At 38.0% G+C, this 18,033-nt stretch overlaps 1 protein-coding gene across 1 annotated transcript in view; it reads left to right on the top strand.

Annotated features, from left to right (window-relative positions):
• GFRAL (GDNF family receptor alpha like) overlaps positions 1–9,267 on the top strand; it is a 29,510-nt gene extending 20,243 nt beyond the window's left edge. Inside the window, exons 8-10 of the mRNA XM_075708453.1 lie at positions 1,839–1,937; positions 8,122–8,203; positions 9,180–9,267. Of these exons, the coding sequence (XP_075564568.1) occupies positions 1,839–1,937; positions 8,122–8,203; positions 9,180–9,267 (269 nt within the window). The remainder of the gene's footprint in view (positions 1–1,838; positions 1,938–8,121; positions 8,204–9,179) is intronic.
• The last annotated feature ends 8,766 nt before the right edge of the window (positions 9,268–18,033 follow it).

Genomic DNA, 18,033 nt, shown 5'->3' with positions numbered 1-18,033 from the left:
AATTTTTTAGTTTTAGCGGCCAAAATGTTACCACTGATAAGGATGTAACGTTTTTCTTGTCATTCAAAGTCTACCCAGAAATTAAAATCAAGTTGCTGAAACACTGCCCTTAAGCTCAGTTAATCACTACTAAAATTCAGACTCTGAGAAAAGATTAAAAATCATATAGAAACTCCCCTGGAAAAGTGATACCTTAACACACTTAGATTTGAGACTACTGGCGGTGATTTTGCTGATGAATATTATTCATTTGTTTGCTTGTTTTATGGCAGCATTTAATGGTCCAAATGAGTGATCACATCATTGTGTTAGTTATTCTTTACCTACAAAGCAAAAAGATGACCCTCATGTCATAATAATCAAATAATTGCTCGTGAGCTTTTGCCATTCCCTGAAGCAGTCTCAGGCTAAAATGTTTTTTTTGTGTGTGTGATGGAAACTTCCCTAACCTAATTAGGACTGAAGAACAGAAGCTTGCTTGCTCCTGTGGTGCAATGAATTCCTGCTAGTTAAACAAAAAAAGTTTGGGGACCCAGGGCCTTTGGCTGAGTAAAGAACATTTGCAGAGTCTTGTGAATCTGTCACTTTTGTTTCTTCTAGATGTCTAATTGTAAGGCAGCTAAACTGAAGAGAGAGATGATTAGGGGTTTGATTGTAAGGCACAGTGGTAAATGCCATTATCTGCATGGCAATTCAGAGATGTGGAGTGAGCACTCTGTTGAAGACCTCACCCAACCCCTTCTGCTAAATCATTCATCTGGCCTGGGTGTGAATTTTGGATAACTTTCACTCTTACACTGGTGATGATTTTTAACATTGAAGCCTTTCTGAATAGGCAAATACCCAGGGCTAGCAAAAGAAATCTTTGCCTCTAGAACTGGTGTGAACAGACCCACAAGTGGTGTTTACACCATCACATCTTCCTACTCTTGTATGGCACTGCCTTGCTACAAGTGTTTGCTCTTGGAGCTGCGCTTACAGGACTAAAGCTTGCTGCAGACTCAGTATAAGGCAAGAACTGTAAGTAACCGGCTGCTATATGAGACAGAAGTACAACGCAGATCAGTGCCAATGCAGGATCAGTGTCACAACGGGAATAAGCAAAAATGCCAGTGACAGAAAGTAAAAAGTGAAGTTTCCAAAATATTTTAGCTCTGGCTTGTACTTTTGGATCTCACATTACAAGGAGATTTAGTCCATAGCTATTTAGACAATGTTCCAGGCTGCAAACATGAGCCTTTTTCATATTGTTTTCATTCCTCTAGGGAATAAAAATTTCTCAGCTTACAGTTCATGTGAGTGACCATGCATAGTCTTGTATGGTTTAGCCTCTTGCTCTGTAAACTACTCTACTCAGGTAAACCTTTTATTTTTCATTTCAACAGAAGATATCTGTTTTCAAATATATTCACAAAATTATGCCCACTAGGAGGACAGGCCTTTGTGAAAGCTGATTGAGGTCCAGCAATTCATTTGGAGAATAAGCTCTGCCTTTTGGAAATTACTTCAAACTACTACCCATTTCTCATCACTTTGATATTGGTTTGGTGGGCCTATTTCTAAAATAGTTTATGTGAAAAAAGAATTTAAGCTGTTTCGAGGCAGAGAATATTTTTAAAGCGCACTTGTCCCCCATAAGACAAACTACAGCGGAGGTTTAACTGAGATGTCAAAGGAAGAACTGTCATTCACTTTGTTCATCGAGTATCAGTAAACAATATCTTAAATAGCTACCTTTATAAATTCTGTGACTCTTATCAAAACACCAAACAGCAATATTCATTGAAATTATTCTTTAAAGTAATATTTTGAATGGATATTTTCCTTCCAATATTCAGGTCAGATTTCCATTAAGAAGAAAGGTTTTCTTTGGGTAAATACAGAAATGCCAGGAGAAAAGCTTTCCAGAGCACAGCTCCATTCTTCTTCAATTAATGGTGAGTTTGGGCAAACCGCTCCATTTTAATAGAAGTATTCTTGAAATTTCCCTCATGTATGACAGGGAAGACTAAAGGCTGGGTCCCTTGTGTGGGTTCAGGCAAGTGAGCTCTACCTGTTGCTCCCCCCGTTCAACATAATGTGGAAAGATCTCGCTACCTGTTTGGCTTAGCTTATATAACCACAAAATAAAGATAATGAGACTGAACCAATTTCTTTGGTAAGTGGTTTTGGAATAGATGTCTCACAGTCACTATATTATAATTGGGGAAAATTAAGCTATTAAGCCTGCCAGAGCCTGACTCTCCATACAGGCATTAGAGAGTAGTAGTCATAATGTGTAATACAAATTATTAGCTTTGATGTCACGCCTACTTCTCTCCTATCTCTCTTGACTTTTTGTGCCATAGTAGTTATAACAATGAAATTAGGAAGCCACAGTAAGTGGTCTGAGAAGGGGCTTGTGTTACACTCCATCAGACGTTACCTTCTCATGCAACAGAAGGGCACACAATTGCGGATCATGATATCCCATGGGCTGAAGAGCTGCATCTGCTTTTATTTCCATGCATTTACTGTAAGCAATTAAGTGACATAACGTTAAAGGATATTGAATTAATATAGAAATTTTCTCATGGTTGAAATAATATTAATTTTATATTTCCTTTTGAAGGACCCAATTACAGAGTGAGAACACTAAAGAGCATAATGTACAAATATCTACTCTAACGAGAATGACCTGTCCTACCTTGTGTGGAGCAGATTACAATACTCCAGACATTACTATGAATTAGTTCCCAGAACTGTTCATACTGAACACCTTTAATTCAAGCTGTGCATGCAGTTCAAAGTGAAGGGACTTCTATCATTTCCATCTTTCAACTATTGCTGAAGTGGGCAACCTGGGCAGTATAAAAATAGATTAATGGGAATGGGATTCCTGAGACCTGTATGTGAATAATTAAGCATTCAGCTGTAATTTTAGCATTATAATTACTCAAGAATCATGTATGTCATCCAAGTGCTCTGTGTAGCCAGAAAAGAAAGTCAGGGAGCCCCAGAGAAAAGTTTTCAGACTACCTTTGCTGGAAATGTTGGTTTCTCTTTGCCAGCTACAGAGGGAGCCTGAATCTCTAGCTGGAACAAGACTCTAGTGGTTAGATAATGCAAGTCATAATGCAAGAAATCCTGCTCTAAGTGAGAAAATGTATAATGTGAGCTATTTCACCCCTGTGACTAGTTCTAACTGCAGACCCTTTCAGTGGGTAAAATGTATTATACATTTCCCTCAGAGATTCAGATAAATGTTTGCAAAAAGCAGCCTGCACCCAGTTAATTCTGTTCCCACTGAAGTCTGAATACTTTCCAAAAACCTGTCCTTGAACTCTTAACAGAATTTTGGATGGCCTTAGAAAAATAAAAAGAATGCTGACCAGCCTAAACCATACAATAAAATATTCCTTCTATTGGAGCTGTCATGTACACTAGATGGGAATTCTCTAACCTATAAATTTCTCATAAGAAGCCAGGTCAAGGAGCAGAATCTGATTCAGGCTATCTACCTGATGATAAAAACCATATTGCAAATTGTTTCATAAATCCCACTGCCAAAAATCTAACCCAGTATCCTAGATTCATATGCTAGTAAATGAGCATTATTCAGGCTGCAAAGGGAGTTATCATCTTTACAAAATATTTATCTTTACTGAAATCAAATCCCAAGAAGAATCCCAGGGTGCAGAGGCAAAACAGTTAAGTTGTCAAATATGCCTTTGTGTGAAGATATTTGCTTCTTGGCTATTTTCTGCCTGGAAAGCAGGAGATACAATTCGCTGATGTCTTGTCCCTACATCAAAATCTCAGAACAATCCTTTAGTTAGCTTGTCATTGAAAGATATAAGGATGTCTTTCACCAATTCAAACTAATGACCATCTACGGATGAACATGCTCAGAAGAAACTCAGTATTTCTTCAACTTTTTCTTAATTTTATAATTAAAAAACCCACTTACTGTTCAAAAAAGAATAAGATTTCTCCATTCTATTCAGTGGCATTGCAAATCATGCCACTGGATAAGACTGGTTTTAATAAAAGGAGTATTTCATAATAAATAAAAAAATCTAAACATATATTCATACATATTTGCAAATAAATATAACCCTGTTCAGCTGGAAGAATATTATTCCAGTTTTTGGTCTAACCATATGATAACAGGATTGTGTAAATATCTTGACTGGATTTACACTCATTCACATACGGGCCAACCCAGTCATCTGTGGGCTGATACAACCCTGTTAACAAGCTGTGATCTGGGCAGAGTCCTAACCATATAAAGGTTAACGAGACTTTTGCTGTAAGCTTAGATGGGGCCAGAATTTTATGTCATTTTGGAAACAACATTGAAAAGTGATAAATCAAACAAAAAATCTCCAAACTTCAAAAATGTTGTTACTGCCTACCTAGTTAGGCACTTTCAGCTTGGTTTGGACTTTATCCTATGCAAATTAGCTTCATGATTTTACAGTTCCACATAATTTAAAAGATTGCTTCCTACACTTTAATTGAAAAATGATTCATGTGTGAAGATAAGCATTTACTTTCATCAGCATAGAGCTTCGGAGCTAAAGTATTTTTTGGCTAAAAGAGAAAGCTAGAAATACAGAACTTTTATCCTGTTCTTGTGAGATACAATAAAATTGGGCTTGACTCAAAACTGTTGAAATTAATCTAATTTCTTCTTAAATTATAGAGTTATCATATATTTCCTACTGAAGAGTTTTGCCATGCTGAGAATCTAGATAAACAAGTAATTGGCAGGGTTTATCTATAATTATACCAGCTGCTGTGGGAACTGAGATTAGTTCAGCTCCAGTGACTTTAGTTTGTAAGGTATGAAACATTGTCAATCAGATTGTTTTATAAATGTAGAAAAAAGCCTGTGACAAGCTGCAGGTAGCCAAGAAACCTCTGAGCACCAGCTGGAATTCATCTGTCCAATGAATATTCACAGCCATTTCACTATGTAGACATAGAATCATAGAATCGTTTAGGTTGGAAAAGACCTTTAAGATCATCCAGTCCAACCATTAACCCACACTACCAAGTCTACTCTAAACCAATCAAGGGTAGACTAGACTAAACCATGTCCCCAAGTACCACATCTACCCGTTTTTTAAACACTTCCAGGGATGGTGACTCCACCACCTCTCTGGGCAGCCTGTTCCAATGCTTGACTACCCTTTCCGTAAAGAAATTTTTCCTAATTTCCAACCTAAACCTCCCCTGGCGCAGCTTAAGCCCATTTCCTCTCGTCCTATCGCTAACTACGTGGGAGAAGAGACCAACACCCACCTCAGTACAACCTCCTTTCAGGTAGTTGTAGTACAACCTCCTTTCAGGTAGTTGTAAGCAAGCAGTTGTTGACATAAGCAGGTAGATTTACACAAGAGTGTAATCCCACTAATTGTTCTAGCTGCTGAGCCCACAGCTATCCTCTACTGAACTTCATCACTGGAAATGTCCATGTGTCTATGTAGGCAGCTCCAGCTAGAGCTTCAGTGGTTGTGTCCCTGAGGTTTGCAGCCCATCCTAGGAAGGGCAAGACATGCATCACACAGCTGTGGTGGCCTTGCTATAGACCTGCCCCGAGGTGAGAAGGCCCACAAGCTTCTCATGACTAAAGACCACCTCCACGGGACAGAGCAGCCCTTCCAGCACCTCGCAGCCCCTCCCCTTGCAATGGAAATGACTGGTAGCCACTTGTGTCGATTCACTCTCTGCAGGACAGAGCTGGAAACATGTCATATTTTAGCCACCTCCTAGTATAAGTCTTTAGACACTGTGTGTGCCTGCCTTTCTGCGTGGTACATGCAGATATTTGTATCCCTTTTTCCATCTAGTGAGAGAACCCAAACCAGGTTTGCTCCTCTGCACCTCAGTTGAAGAGATGTACTGAAATAGCAACAGCTGTTTCTTAGAAGAGTAATGACATAGGCACATTATGTACACTACATTTTTTATCATTTCTGCTAATTAATCACATTTTTAATGCTCTTGATGGATCTATCTGCTCTCCAGAGCAGGTTGGACAGTTGGACTCAATGATCTTAAAGGCCTTTTCCAACCTAAATGATTCTATGATTCCAGTGAACTATGAATGGCCACACAGCATGAGAGCTAAGGTTGTTTACTGATCCATAATTACAAATGTGCCTAATTTCAGCCAGTGTTTTTATTGTTCATTTAAGGCACTGGTTTTTAAGCCTTAACTTGTTAGTTAGATCATGTTCAGATGATCAATACCATGTGCACAGGAATCAAAATGGGATAATACAGCCTGTTATGTCATACAGGAATTGAAATGTGGATTCTGGTAGTTTTCACGGACAAGATTTGGGATGAACAGAGCCAAAATTTCGTATCTATGTTTCTTAACTTCCCCAGCACTATTTCACATTTCAAGAACTGATTGGACATAGATTAATAGTGAAAACTGGATAGTGAAAATTTTTACAGAACAGAGTGCCTATGAAGAAACGCACACCCCAGCAACATTTTTAAGGGAAGATGAATAAGCACATTCAAGTAGTTAAACCACAAAGAAGATATATAATGAAGAACTAGCTCTTCAGCCACAAAACTGTGCCCTCTTCTAGCCTTACAAATTCCCTCATTTCTCAGAAGGTAGGAGAAAATATATAGCTTCTACCATGATCTCATCATTAACATCTTTCTTGTGTTCCCCATAGAACTGAAAATGTTATAATCCACATCTCTTTTACCAGCAATTACTTCACCAAACCCAAAGCATTTTATAAGATTTTTATAAGATTTTGATTTCATTTGCATTTGTGCAACTTGCGATGGTTCAATCATTGCTTTAATTTTTCTTTTATTGGAAAACCTGACTTCTGGACAGCTTTTTGAGAGAAAGTGAGCATCATCCTGCAATAAAAACCAGGCAGGTCCAACCGCCTGCTCAGCTCTTTCCCATTGCTTGCCTCATTGTAGAATACATATATACACACTTTCTGTTACTGGGGCTACTCCAGTATCGATACCGCCTGTGTTTGTATTACACTATACGCTACATCTGTTGCATATATGTAGTGTATACAGAAATATCTCATTTAGGGTCTGTGCGGGCATATACACAAACACATAAACACACAGAACATCTAATAACTGATAACTGATTCAGAGACCAGAATTTGGCCTTCTCACAGCCCAGATAAGTGGCCCAGTGATGGGGCTGGGACCCCATCTCTTCCTCGGTGGATGTTTCACTGACTGTGTAAGGTGGAGCAGCTTGGGAACAGCTAAGGCCCTCTGCATTTGAGTTCCTATATAAACAAAACTTATTTAATTGTATAAACACAACAGAGTAAGTGCAACAGGAAAGTAACAGAAAGGTCTCATGTTTTGTGCTTGCGGTTCTGCGTTTGCGTCCTCTTGTCAAGTAATCTAACCAGGTTCAGGGCTTACGTTACATTCTCAATTGAAACTTTTCCTTCAGAATATCTGATCAAAACTGATGGATTCATTCCTCCAGGAAAAATAAGTTTCTCCGCATTGGGAAAACAAAACTTGAAACAACTCCCAGTTTTTCAATAGTGGAATTTTTAGCACGTAAGCTGCCTAAGTGACTTTTTGGTGAGAAGCCTAAGAGAAAGAGGAAACTCCATGGGCACGGGGCCCAGAAACACAGTGTTAGAACCCATTTTACATTAATTTGATTCTAGATCAAGTATTGCTGCACGCTGCAATTATGGTAATATGCAAAAAAGGAAAAGAGGTCTCTCAGGTAAGTAGGAGCCAGGTCTCTGATACACAGAATAAAATTAACACCTTAAAATCAGTGGGGAGAATACTCCAAAACACAAATCAGAGTAACAAGCTGTTCCGCTGGAGTACAGTAAAAGGTAGTGCTACACATATGAAGTGCTATTGGAGCTGGTATTTACTAAGAGGAATCTGAAAATTATTTTGCACCAGTTGGTGAGGGATGAGTTATTCCTACCATTGGGATACCATCTAGGTCTTTTTCCTCCTTCTAATTAGTTATGTCAGAATTGATAGCTAATTTGGCTTACATATGTATGCATTCCAATTCAGATCTCAAATCTGATTCTTATTACTGAAGAAGTAAATGTTTCATGTCTGCTTTCTGTTTTTTACTTATAGGTGAAACAGTCTACATTATTGCCTATTCCTCCTGCATAGTTCTCATCCTAGGAATAGTCCTGTTGACTCTCCTAAAGATCAGGTAATTTGATAGGGATATTAATCATGGTTCTAGGAAATTGGAAAAGCAGAAAATAAAATGTTTTGACTTAGTTAAGAGGTTGGCACTGTGATTGTCTTTAAAAACAGTCCAGCATGCCCCAGTGATGGAAAGAACTGACATTGCGGGTGTCAGCAGGGAGGAGTGAAATATGATGCATATCTACAATGCCCTCCATTCATGCAGAGATCCCAGGCTTCAGGAGGTTTCATTTCCTGTCCCATGGCAGGGGAAGGTGAAATCTGAATTCAAAAATTCTGTGAGACTACCTTCCTAGTCCTGTAGCAGGCAGAGGTAATGCAGAAAGGAAATGAGAATATTCAGCATTATAACATATTTAGAAATTGAACCGTGAATGCTGCTATTGTAGTTAATATTCTTGCCAAATGCCATTTTTGCTGATAGGATTCTGTAAACATTCCCCCACACACAGTATGAGAAACTGCCCATACACCAATGCTTGGTAAGAAAACAGAAATGTGCATTCACTTAGTCAAATGAACATGGCCTTTTCTTAAATGATACATTTTCTTGGACCAAATTAAATGGCCAGATTTCAAGAATTACACTGCCAGATGATAGGTAACAGAACATGATGTAGCAGGAGCTATATATAGTGGGAGGGATATTGAGTCAAATTTCATTATTAAATTCAGAGGCAGATCAAAGAGGAATCATGCAGAAAAATGCAAAAGGCAAGTCAAGGATATATGGGAACAGAGGCTTTCTCTTTAGGTTTGCAGTTACAGGAATATCAGCATATAAATAAAACTCAGATTTAAAGAATACAGGGGATGGAAGAAAGAACAGTACATTAATAATGGTGAAGGGAATTATTTTATACCACAGTGTTCATCATAAAAAGAGGGGAATTTTGCCACTGATTTCAATTAAGCCAAAGTTCAAACCAAAAGCTGTATAGTTTATTGTTAAATACATGCACATTCTTTGTTTTCAGAGCCTGCAGAACAAAACATGAGTCAAGAAGTCCCTCGCCAGACCATTCTTCTGAAACATTTATGGTCCATTATAAAAGTCACAGATAAACTACTCTGTTGCTTATGCTTTTTAAGGCTATTCTTGAAAGCCAGCCTGTTGTACATATGCTATAATAAAATATATATTAGAAAAACTACTATAAATCATGGAATTTTGTAGTTGAGCATACAAAAGATTTTTATATTTATTAACACGTATTAAAACTTTCACAAGCTAAAAATAAGTAGAACTGTACTTTCTCTCATTTGCGTAGATTCACAGATCTGTCCTGAGCTGCACATTTCCTACTTCTTTAGATGCACACGACAATGGTATAAATGCTGTATTAGCACGAATCTGCCTAGCAGTGGCAATCTTTGAAATCCACCTTTCTGATCTGAATTCATCTGGCAGAAAGGAAAAAAAATCCACTCAGAAACATTTTAGAAAGCTGTTAAAAAGTACATTTTTACTGTGGTAGTTTTGTATGCTAGGTTCCCAAGTACCTAATGCCATATTTGTAAGGCAGCACTCACAGGTAGGCTGCCTGTAGTTTGATGGTGGAGCACTTGGTGGGGTAGGAGGAGATCAGGATTATAACCATTTTCAGTATGAAAATTAATTAAACTGACCATCTGAGCTAATGCTTTGACTCAGTATGTTGTTGCTGAAACTGTTTATTCTTTCTCCTCCTTCCAGAAGAAATGAGTGAGCCTTTCCAGTCTGAATACAGTAATTTTAGAAAGCATTTTGTGGTCTGAATGCCCCGTGGAGAGAGCCACTTGCTTGGGGCTGAAGTGAAGTGCCTACTTCTCGAGAGAGAAGTTACGACCCATCTCATTATCTGTATTTCCTATTTGTTGTCTCTAGGCAATACCTGAAGTGCCTAATTCTCCCCGTGCACTGTACTGGGAGTCATGGTCCCTAACACACCACTCTGGATCCCACTTACTGGCTATGAGTTCTGGATTTCTCCCCATAGCTGAGTTGTTTTGCTAGATATAAGCTTCTATTTACTAGCAATTGGTTGTCTTTGCTATATCTTTGTAACAAACTGGTTCTGGTCAGCACAGGATACTGGACTGGCATTTCTTATACAACTGTTACCACAAGTACCGTATGTATTGTCTTGTTACGATAGCATCTGATGAATTAATTTTATTTTTAATATGATTAATGTGAATTTTGCCTGAATTCCCACTAAACATAACTCACACAACAAACAGCATCAGGAACGAAATACTGGTTCCACTGAATTCAGTTTCAGTTTTGACCATGACTGATTCAGATCTAGGGTTAGAAATTTATGGTGTAGTCAGAAAAGTAGGAATCTCTGCTCTTTGATGTGACTTTTGCTTCTGGCTTTGGTGCTTGTAAAATGATTCAGTGTGCGAGCAAAATCTGAGGTGTGCAATTCTATTGGGGAGAGATTAGAGCTTTTCAACAATTACTACAACATGCATTTCCTCTGCATAAAACCAAAAATTCATTCTTGTTCTGCAATCAAATACTATCTCATTACTAAATTAGCTTTTGGACAAAAATACAACAGAAAAGTGGAAAGTTGGTTAGTCTGTTAATCTAAACAATCTCCTTAATCAGTCCAGCAATTTGCAGCATTTAGTTTACCTCCCATCATGTAGATATTTTGAAAGTAGTGTATTAATATTCTTCATCTTAAAACCATAAATGGGAAAAAGTTCAAACTGAAAATACTGCTGAGAATATGTTCTCATTAGCGTTGGATAAAAACATTTCTTTATATAGGAAATATACTTATGAAGTGAACCCTGTGTTGGTTTTCAGTCTGACTTCAAAAAACAATGATGCAATGCTGAACCCTCTGTGTCACAAAAATTGAAGAAATCCATTTATATTCTGATTTAACTAAACAGTCATAAAAACATCTCTTGTAACTTTCTGTAAATTGTAAACTTTTTGTTTTCTTATAACCTTATATTTAGATGCTAGAAACTCTGCTCATATATGTGCTTGGACACACATACACACACAAAAGAATGTAAAATGTATTTGAAGTGGAAGGTAAGTATGTGAGTTACTCTGAAAGAGAGCAAGATATTTAGCAGCTACTGTGTTGCTTCAGTAATTTTACAGGCTCTCTTCATTAGGGCTGACTTTAACGCTTAATGGAAAAGTACATTTCCTCCAGTATACATGTAAAATGTATTCTTTTGATTTCTATCTCCTAGTGACACTGGCTTTTGTCAATTGTATCTAGGCATTAATAATTAAATAAAGGATTTTCTATTGGGATTATCTGCATTCAGATGATTAGAGTCTAACTGCTTCATGAACAGTTTAGTGATGGAAGATGTATTATCTTTGTAACAGCCTCATCATTAAAATCTTTTCCTCTGAAGTGAGACATCTGCACCTAATTCCCAGCTGAGGAAAACTAAGTCTCACTGATGACTTGGGATTCCCAGGACATAGGTAATTTTGGGTAAGGACATGGTGTTCTTCCCTCTTCCATTGGAGGCAGGACATTGCAGAGTGAAGAAATGAAGATTGATTGGGCTAGAGGGAGAAAGCATAAATGTTAGCCTTATAACACTCTCATCTGAAAGGGAGCATACTGGGTTCCATTTTTTTCTTTCAAGATTGTTTATGCAGTTCATCTAAAGATTGTTTTGAATTAAATGTGTAAAGAGTTTTTGAGACAAATATGCAGGACTAGCTGTCCCTTATGCAGTATTGAAGCTACAAAGCTGTAAAGTCCAAGTCTCCACTTCTGTCTTGCCACAGTGAGTCTTGAATTCTTCAAGAGGAAGATTTTCCTCAGCCGTCTCACCTGTTTGTGAGGTGAGAGAATGGGCTGCTTGGAGAGACAGGCGTGGACTCAGCCTTTCCAGGCTGTTGTGGGAATTACATCCTGGTACTCTGAGCTAGATGTCAGATCAAGCTAGTAACACAGAAGATGGACGGAAGCAGTACCAACACCATCCCCAAAATGGGGCCTTAAAAGAGTGAACACCATTCAGTTCTTTCAAAAAAATTACTGTGGGTGTCTTTCCACCAGGGAAAATACTTGGATTCAAGCTGGTGAAGATAACTGTCTGTGCCTCATGTTGAGGCACTTCAACGGTAGCATGGGGTAGGGAATTTTACTGTTGACTTTTCCAAGAAAGTTCCCTGATCGACATGCTGATGTTTCAGACCACAGGCTGAAGTCATTCAGTCTCCCATGAAGTGTGTAGGGGGTCTTAGACATCACTTAGAGAGCACAGATTTCTACTATGCAGTGGAACATCTGAAGTTAGATAATGCCTCATTGAAATTTTTCGACTCCTACCTCCATTCCCAGCTGTAGCTTTAATGTTTAGTTAATGGAGGGAACAAATGTTTCCCTAGTAACTTAGAAGAGATTTGTCAGCTATAAAAGCACACAGGAAAACTGATAAAAAGGTAGTCCTAAGAAAATGCACTCCAAATGGATGACAAGTTAACAAAGTCAACACAGGCGTACATGTCCCAGTGACAGCTTGTATTTACTAATGCTGTATGTGTGAGCTGGTTAGTCAGAGCTGCTGAATCTGGTGTAATACATGAGCATATCAGTTTCAATAAACAATGAGATAGATTTATTTCAGCTTTAACAGCACATATTGCAAAATCACAAATGCATTTAACCAAGAGGGTACATGACAATTCCTTAACAAACATATCATCTCTTTGACAGTTTCAAAGGACTAAGTTGACTTTGGCTGTAGTCCGTCTGCCTGCTGTGTTATTGCAGCAATGAAAATCAACACTATGTTACAGCAGGACTGTAGAGAAAAATAATCTTCAAAAATATAACGTAACAAAAGAAAAGCATTGATCAGCAAGTCAAGAACTGGAAAGCAAGTGTCTTTCATTCAGTTCTCCAGACCGATTCTTCTGTTTAGTCAGTTCTCTAGACATTTCACAATCAATAAAGAAGACTTAAGGCAGTCTGAGAAATCATACATAAGTTCAGTGGCAGAGAATCCTCATTTTCAGGTATCACAGTAACTAAACAATATTTCTATCCCTTAAAAACAACTCTGTGAAAAAATAGGCAGATCTTATGCATTCACACTAACTCTTTGGAAAAGTATTATTTCGTTTCAACAGCACTGATCCCAAACATAGGAATTTTACCTCACAGACTTGCAGTCTTCATTTTGTGACTCCTTATTACAATAATAAAAGTTTTATGAACTGAAATGACGCTATTAAGAAAGGAAAATTAGGCAAAGCCTCTCTGGACTTATTCACAAGACCAGAATATTCACTTCTTATTTCTATAAACTCTAGTTATACATGAAAATGAAACATTAAAGTTCTGGTCCAGGGCCAAGTTGCCCTAAAACATAAAAGTTTAAACTACAAAGCAAGCTGCTGCTGGAAGACATTAGCACTATCCATGTACAGGATCCATGTCATTGCTGTCTTGTGAAAGGCACTGAAGAAGAATTATGCCCATAACTAATGGAACTGATCAACTTCTGCGAAAAAAGCACACCAGCCATGCCTTTAGAACAATGTAGTATCTTGAGCAGCCAAACAAGCTGGTCTTTGACTTCCCCTTGCCAACAACATGGGAAAAACTAACTATGAAAGTTTTAAAGAAAATTCCAGCGACTTTGGTCAGTTTTTGAACCTTTACAAGTTCAGACCAGGACACGGACCAAAGACTGCCCTGGGAACTCCAGTTTACATACTCCATGGCCCTGGCACAAGTAAGATGATCTCCATGTTGTTCTGTGAGATCTCTGCAGTGACTTTGATACAGTGAGCTACAGAAGAAAGTTTCCAAAGCACAGAAGTAAATATCTTGGTCCATCTAATTTGTCTCCAATAAGACTCGGAGAGGGCAGTCAATAACTACTTCTCCCCTGCATGCTCTCAGTTTATGCTATCCCCTTTTCAGCATTTACAGAGGACCATCAGCAAAACAGACAGGGAAACAGCATGTCCCCACATTCCAACAGTGTGATCATGATATTCAGCCCTCTGTTGCTTTTTCTGGATACCTTTCAACAAATATATATATATAACATTCATAATGACATAGTAATAAGAACACCTGCTCATGGAAGCCAAACACCTGGATGCAAGCCTTCCACAGCCAGAGGGTTACTTCAGGGTGAAGTGACAGCAATGTACTCGGGGGGGACACCAAAAGGGTCTAAAAGAGCAGGCACCATTAGCAACAGGTCACTCTGAATAGAAGCATAAAGATTTAGAAAGTCAGAAGCACTGGAGAGCAGTAGCACCATGCCATGACTTAGAGATCTCGCCATGTTTTTGAAGGGATGTAGTCCCAACTGCTTTATTATGTAGTGAACTCAAAGCTGCCTATGTGAGTGATGCATGCTCATGGCATAGCTACTGGATTAGCCCTTGATCGTAAGGGCAATATATGCCTATTTTGTGAAGCCAAAGATTAGGCGTTAAAATGCTCCACACAGTCAAAACAATGCCAGGCCAGGAAAGCAGAGGAGCAGCACTTTACGTGTATAACAAATTTTAGTAGCAAGAACATGAGTCATCTCAGGATTCTCAGTCACACTACAAGGAAAGAAGGATTTTGTGGCGATTGCTCACCTAGACCTACAGGTCTAAATTCATCCCAGGTGGCATTTTTGGCACATAAATGTTGGGGTTTTTTAAATCTGGCTCTATATTTCTTCCTCCCTTGTAACAATCCTGACAAACAATCCATTTGCTTGTGACCTCCACACTGGATTACTATAACTCACTATGTGGTTGAAGCTGAACGTGCGGGTAAAGCAAGGGATCCAGATGTGACTGCTCATCTTTTCCAATGCTCACATCATTATAGAATAACAGACCTGCATTTAAGGCTCTCCACAAGCTCCCAAGTAGTTTCTAAAACAGACCCAAGAAAGAAGCAAAGCATTTTAGGTTGTTCATCCATGTGATTTAATAGGTACCCTGTTTCAGTGCATAGAGACTCTTAAGAGCCTCAGAATTGCAAACTAGACAGCCCAGATGCTGAGAAACCTAAGATGCACTACGCACAGAGGCATATCTGAAAAATACTCCAGAGTGTAAGGGTCTCCTAGTGCCAAAGTTAGCAGTAGTTAGGAACATAGACTTCTAGAAATCTCAAAGAACTCAGCAGAGCTAGCTTTTTTATTTTATAGTCTGTGTTCTACATAGGTATTTTATTTAATGCAAAAGTTGTGGTAGTAGTGAAACCGCTCGCTTTTATCTAAGATGTTGTAATTAGTATATTTACCAAAAAAGTGGACAGTATCAGTTCAGTTCCTAGCTTGGCCTATAGTTGAAGCCCTCACCAACCATCTTCAAGGAAAAAAAAAACCTTATCTGTTGCAGGGACATTTTTTTCTTATGATCTTTCTGGTCTCAGGAATTTTGAATTCCATTCTACCCAGTGGCACAATTTCATCCAGATTTACTAGAAAGTGCGTTCTTTTTCAGTTCTGTATATAGCCTGGTGGTTAGACCCATTAATTAGGAAACCAAAATATGTGTGTTTGAACCTCCTCAGGCTGAGTAGCAAGCTAATCTCAGATCAGTTGTTTAGCCCAACATCCAGGCTAGTATTTAAACAGTGGTTTGCATCGCAACTATTTTTTTTCAAAGTGGTGACTTCACTTTCATTCTGTGAGAAGCTCAATCTTGCTCATGTCAGTTAAACATGCTCACAGGATCTTGGATGGAAGAACACTCATCAGACCCTGCATGAGAACTGCACACTTCAGCTCAAAATGAGCTAATTCTGTGCCTACACAGAAGCAAACTAAAGAGGAAACGTTACTGTTAAACAGGGAAGTATTATAGTGTGGTTAGTCACCTTCAGGGGTAAATGGCATCTGAATTAGGGAGTCTTTAGGATGTCAATTCTGGCACCCCATTTAAGCTTAACTACTAATTATTAGACTACGTACAACCTAAGTACTCCTGCAGATTCTTCACTTCTTCATTGGATCTAATCCATTACAGAATTTCTAAATCTGTGAATGGTTCAAGACCTGGTTTTATTAAAGGTTGCGTTTTGATATATGAGCCGCAGTGGCTGTGAAGTAACAAAGCCCCAGATAAAACACAGGAAAATGAGGACAGAGCGTTTTCTGTGTTGATCCTCCTATCCATCCAGAGCAGGCCAAGCAAATCAGGGTGTTCATGTCTCTAAGAGTACTTGAAAATCTTCTCACTAGATACCGCAGGAAGAGATACAATATAGTGTTTTGGATTGATAGGCAAGATATTTCCTGCCTCACCTAAACACATTTCTTTGCTTATTCTTTGACTCTTACCATGAGAAGAGTGAAACAATGTAGTTTATATTGGGTTTGACTACCATTAGAGCATAAAGAGGATAGAGGTTTTATATCAAGTTTCTAGCGTTGAGTTACCTGGCATGCAAAGTTTGCCTTCCTTAAGCTGTGCCAATTCTAAAGTACAGTACTGGCTAAAAGATCTCAGAAAAGATTTACTCTGGAATTTCAAAGGCAAGCTGAGACTCAGCTGTAACTTGGCAGAGTTGAGTTCCAGACAAAAATGATTCAGCCTTTTCCTTCTTTACATGTTATCTTTCACTTTCTTTCATCTTACCTTTTTCCAACCTTTCATATTTTGGAGGAAACGGAGAATATGGAAAAAGATCATAGTCCAGGGCTTTGGACTTTCATCATAACAGGCTATTTTCAGAAAAAATCAAGGTGAAGTACACAAAGAATTACAGAAGGATTCTACACAAAAAACCAGTAACAGTACTGATGTTTCAGACTGAAAAAATGACAGTATTTTCATGGAGCATTTGAACAGTTTATAGATAGGATAAGGCTCTTTGAATTTGTCCATTATTGATCGAAAAATGACAATGCAGTTCACTGGCATCTTGCGGAACTAAGACATTGAAAAGTACAGTATCACTATCAGCAGAGCACAAAGAATAATCGTAAGTGGTTCCCTTTTTGTAAGCTTGTCCAGCAGAATATAATTATCCTCAAAAATTTGTGACTTGTGAGAATGTCGATTCGTAGACTACAGAATAAAAAACCAAACTGTTCTATGAGACTTTGGACAAAAATTTAGCCCTTTCTACACTACTACTACCCTGAATGATGGTTGAAAACCTTTCTAATTTTTAATTGTTTCATGTAAGTAGGTTTTAATACAGTTGACGAAAAAAAGCAACTACAACAAATTTAACATATGTAACAAATAAGGAAATTTGCATTAGATTTGGAGGATCTGGCAGACTGCCATTCACCACAAAGTCTTGGAACAAGATAAAGTCATCCATATACTTAACAGATGTTAAACAAAACAAAAATAAAAAAGTGCTATTGCTAAAAAATTCTTATGGTGAATTCAGATTTGGCTTCATGTTCATAACACAACTGACTTGACAAATGAAAAGTAAAGATTCAGATAAATAAAATACATAATAGAATGGCCACACACAGTGTGGGATCTCATAAACTACAGCAAATATTTGTACTGTTCTAAAAGTCATCTTGATTAAAAATTAACTATGTATTTGCTGCTTCTATTCAGTTTTCCTGAAAAGAATTAAATTTAATTTAAAACATGGTAAAATGTCCTGGTGTTTATACATTTTTCTCGTCTGTAGAAGTACCAAGAACAGGGTTCTGTAGTACAGTCATTTATTTCTTACTTACAATTCTTGACAAGACAGTACAGTACAGTAACTCTTCTCATAATAAAAAGTTATATATGGGTTCTATTTTGGTTCTTTGCTGAAATGATTTTCTTATATTTGTTTTCTTGACATAAATGTCCTTGGTCAAGGCAGATGACAAATGTAATTAAGCTGCAAAAAAAAAATCCAT

The sequence above is a fragment of the Pelecanus crispus genome, chromosome 3, assembly GCF_030463565.1.
Source record: "Pelecanus crispus isolate bPelCri1 chromosome 3, bPelCri1.pri, whole genome shotgun sequence".
Classification (NCBI taxonomy): domain Eukaryota; kingdom Metazoa; phylum Chordata; class Aves; order Pelecaniformes; family Pelecanidae; genus Pelecanus; species Pelecanus crispus.
Note: the sequence above shows the minus strand (reverse complement) of the source record. Positions and strands in the feature narration are given on the sequence as shown.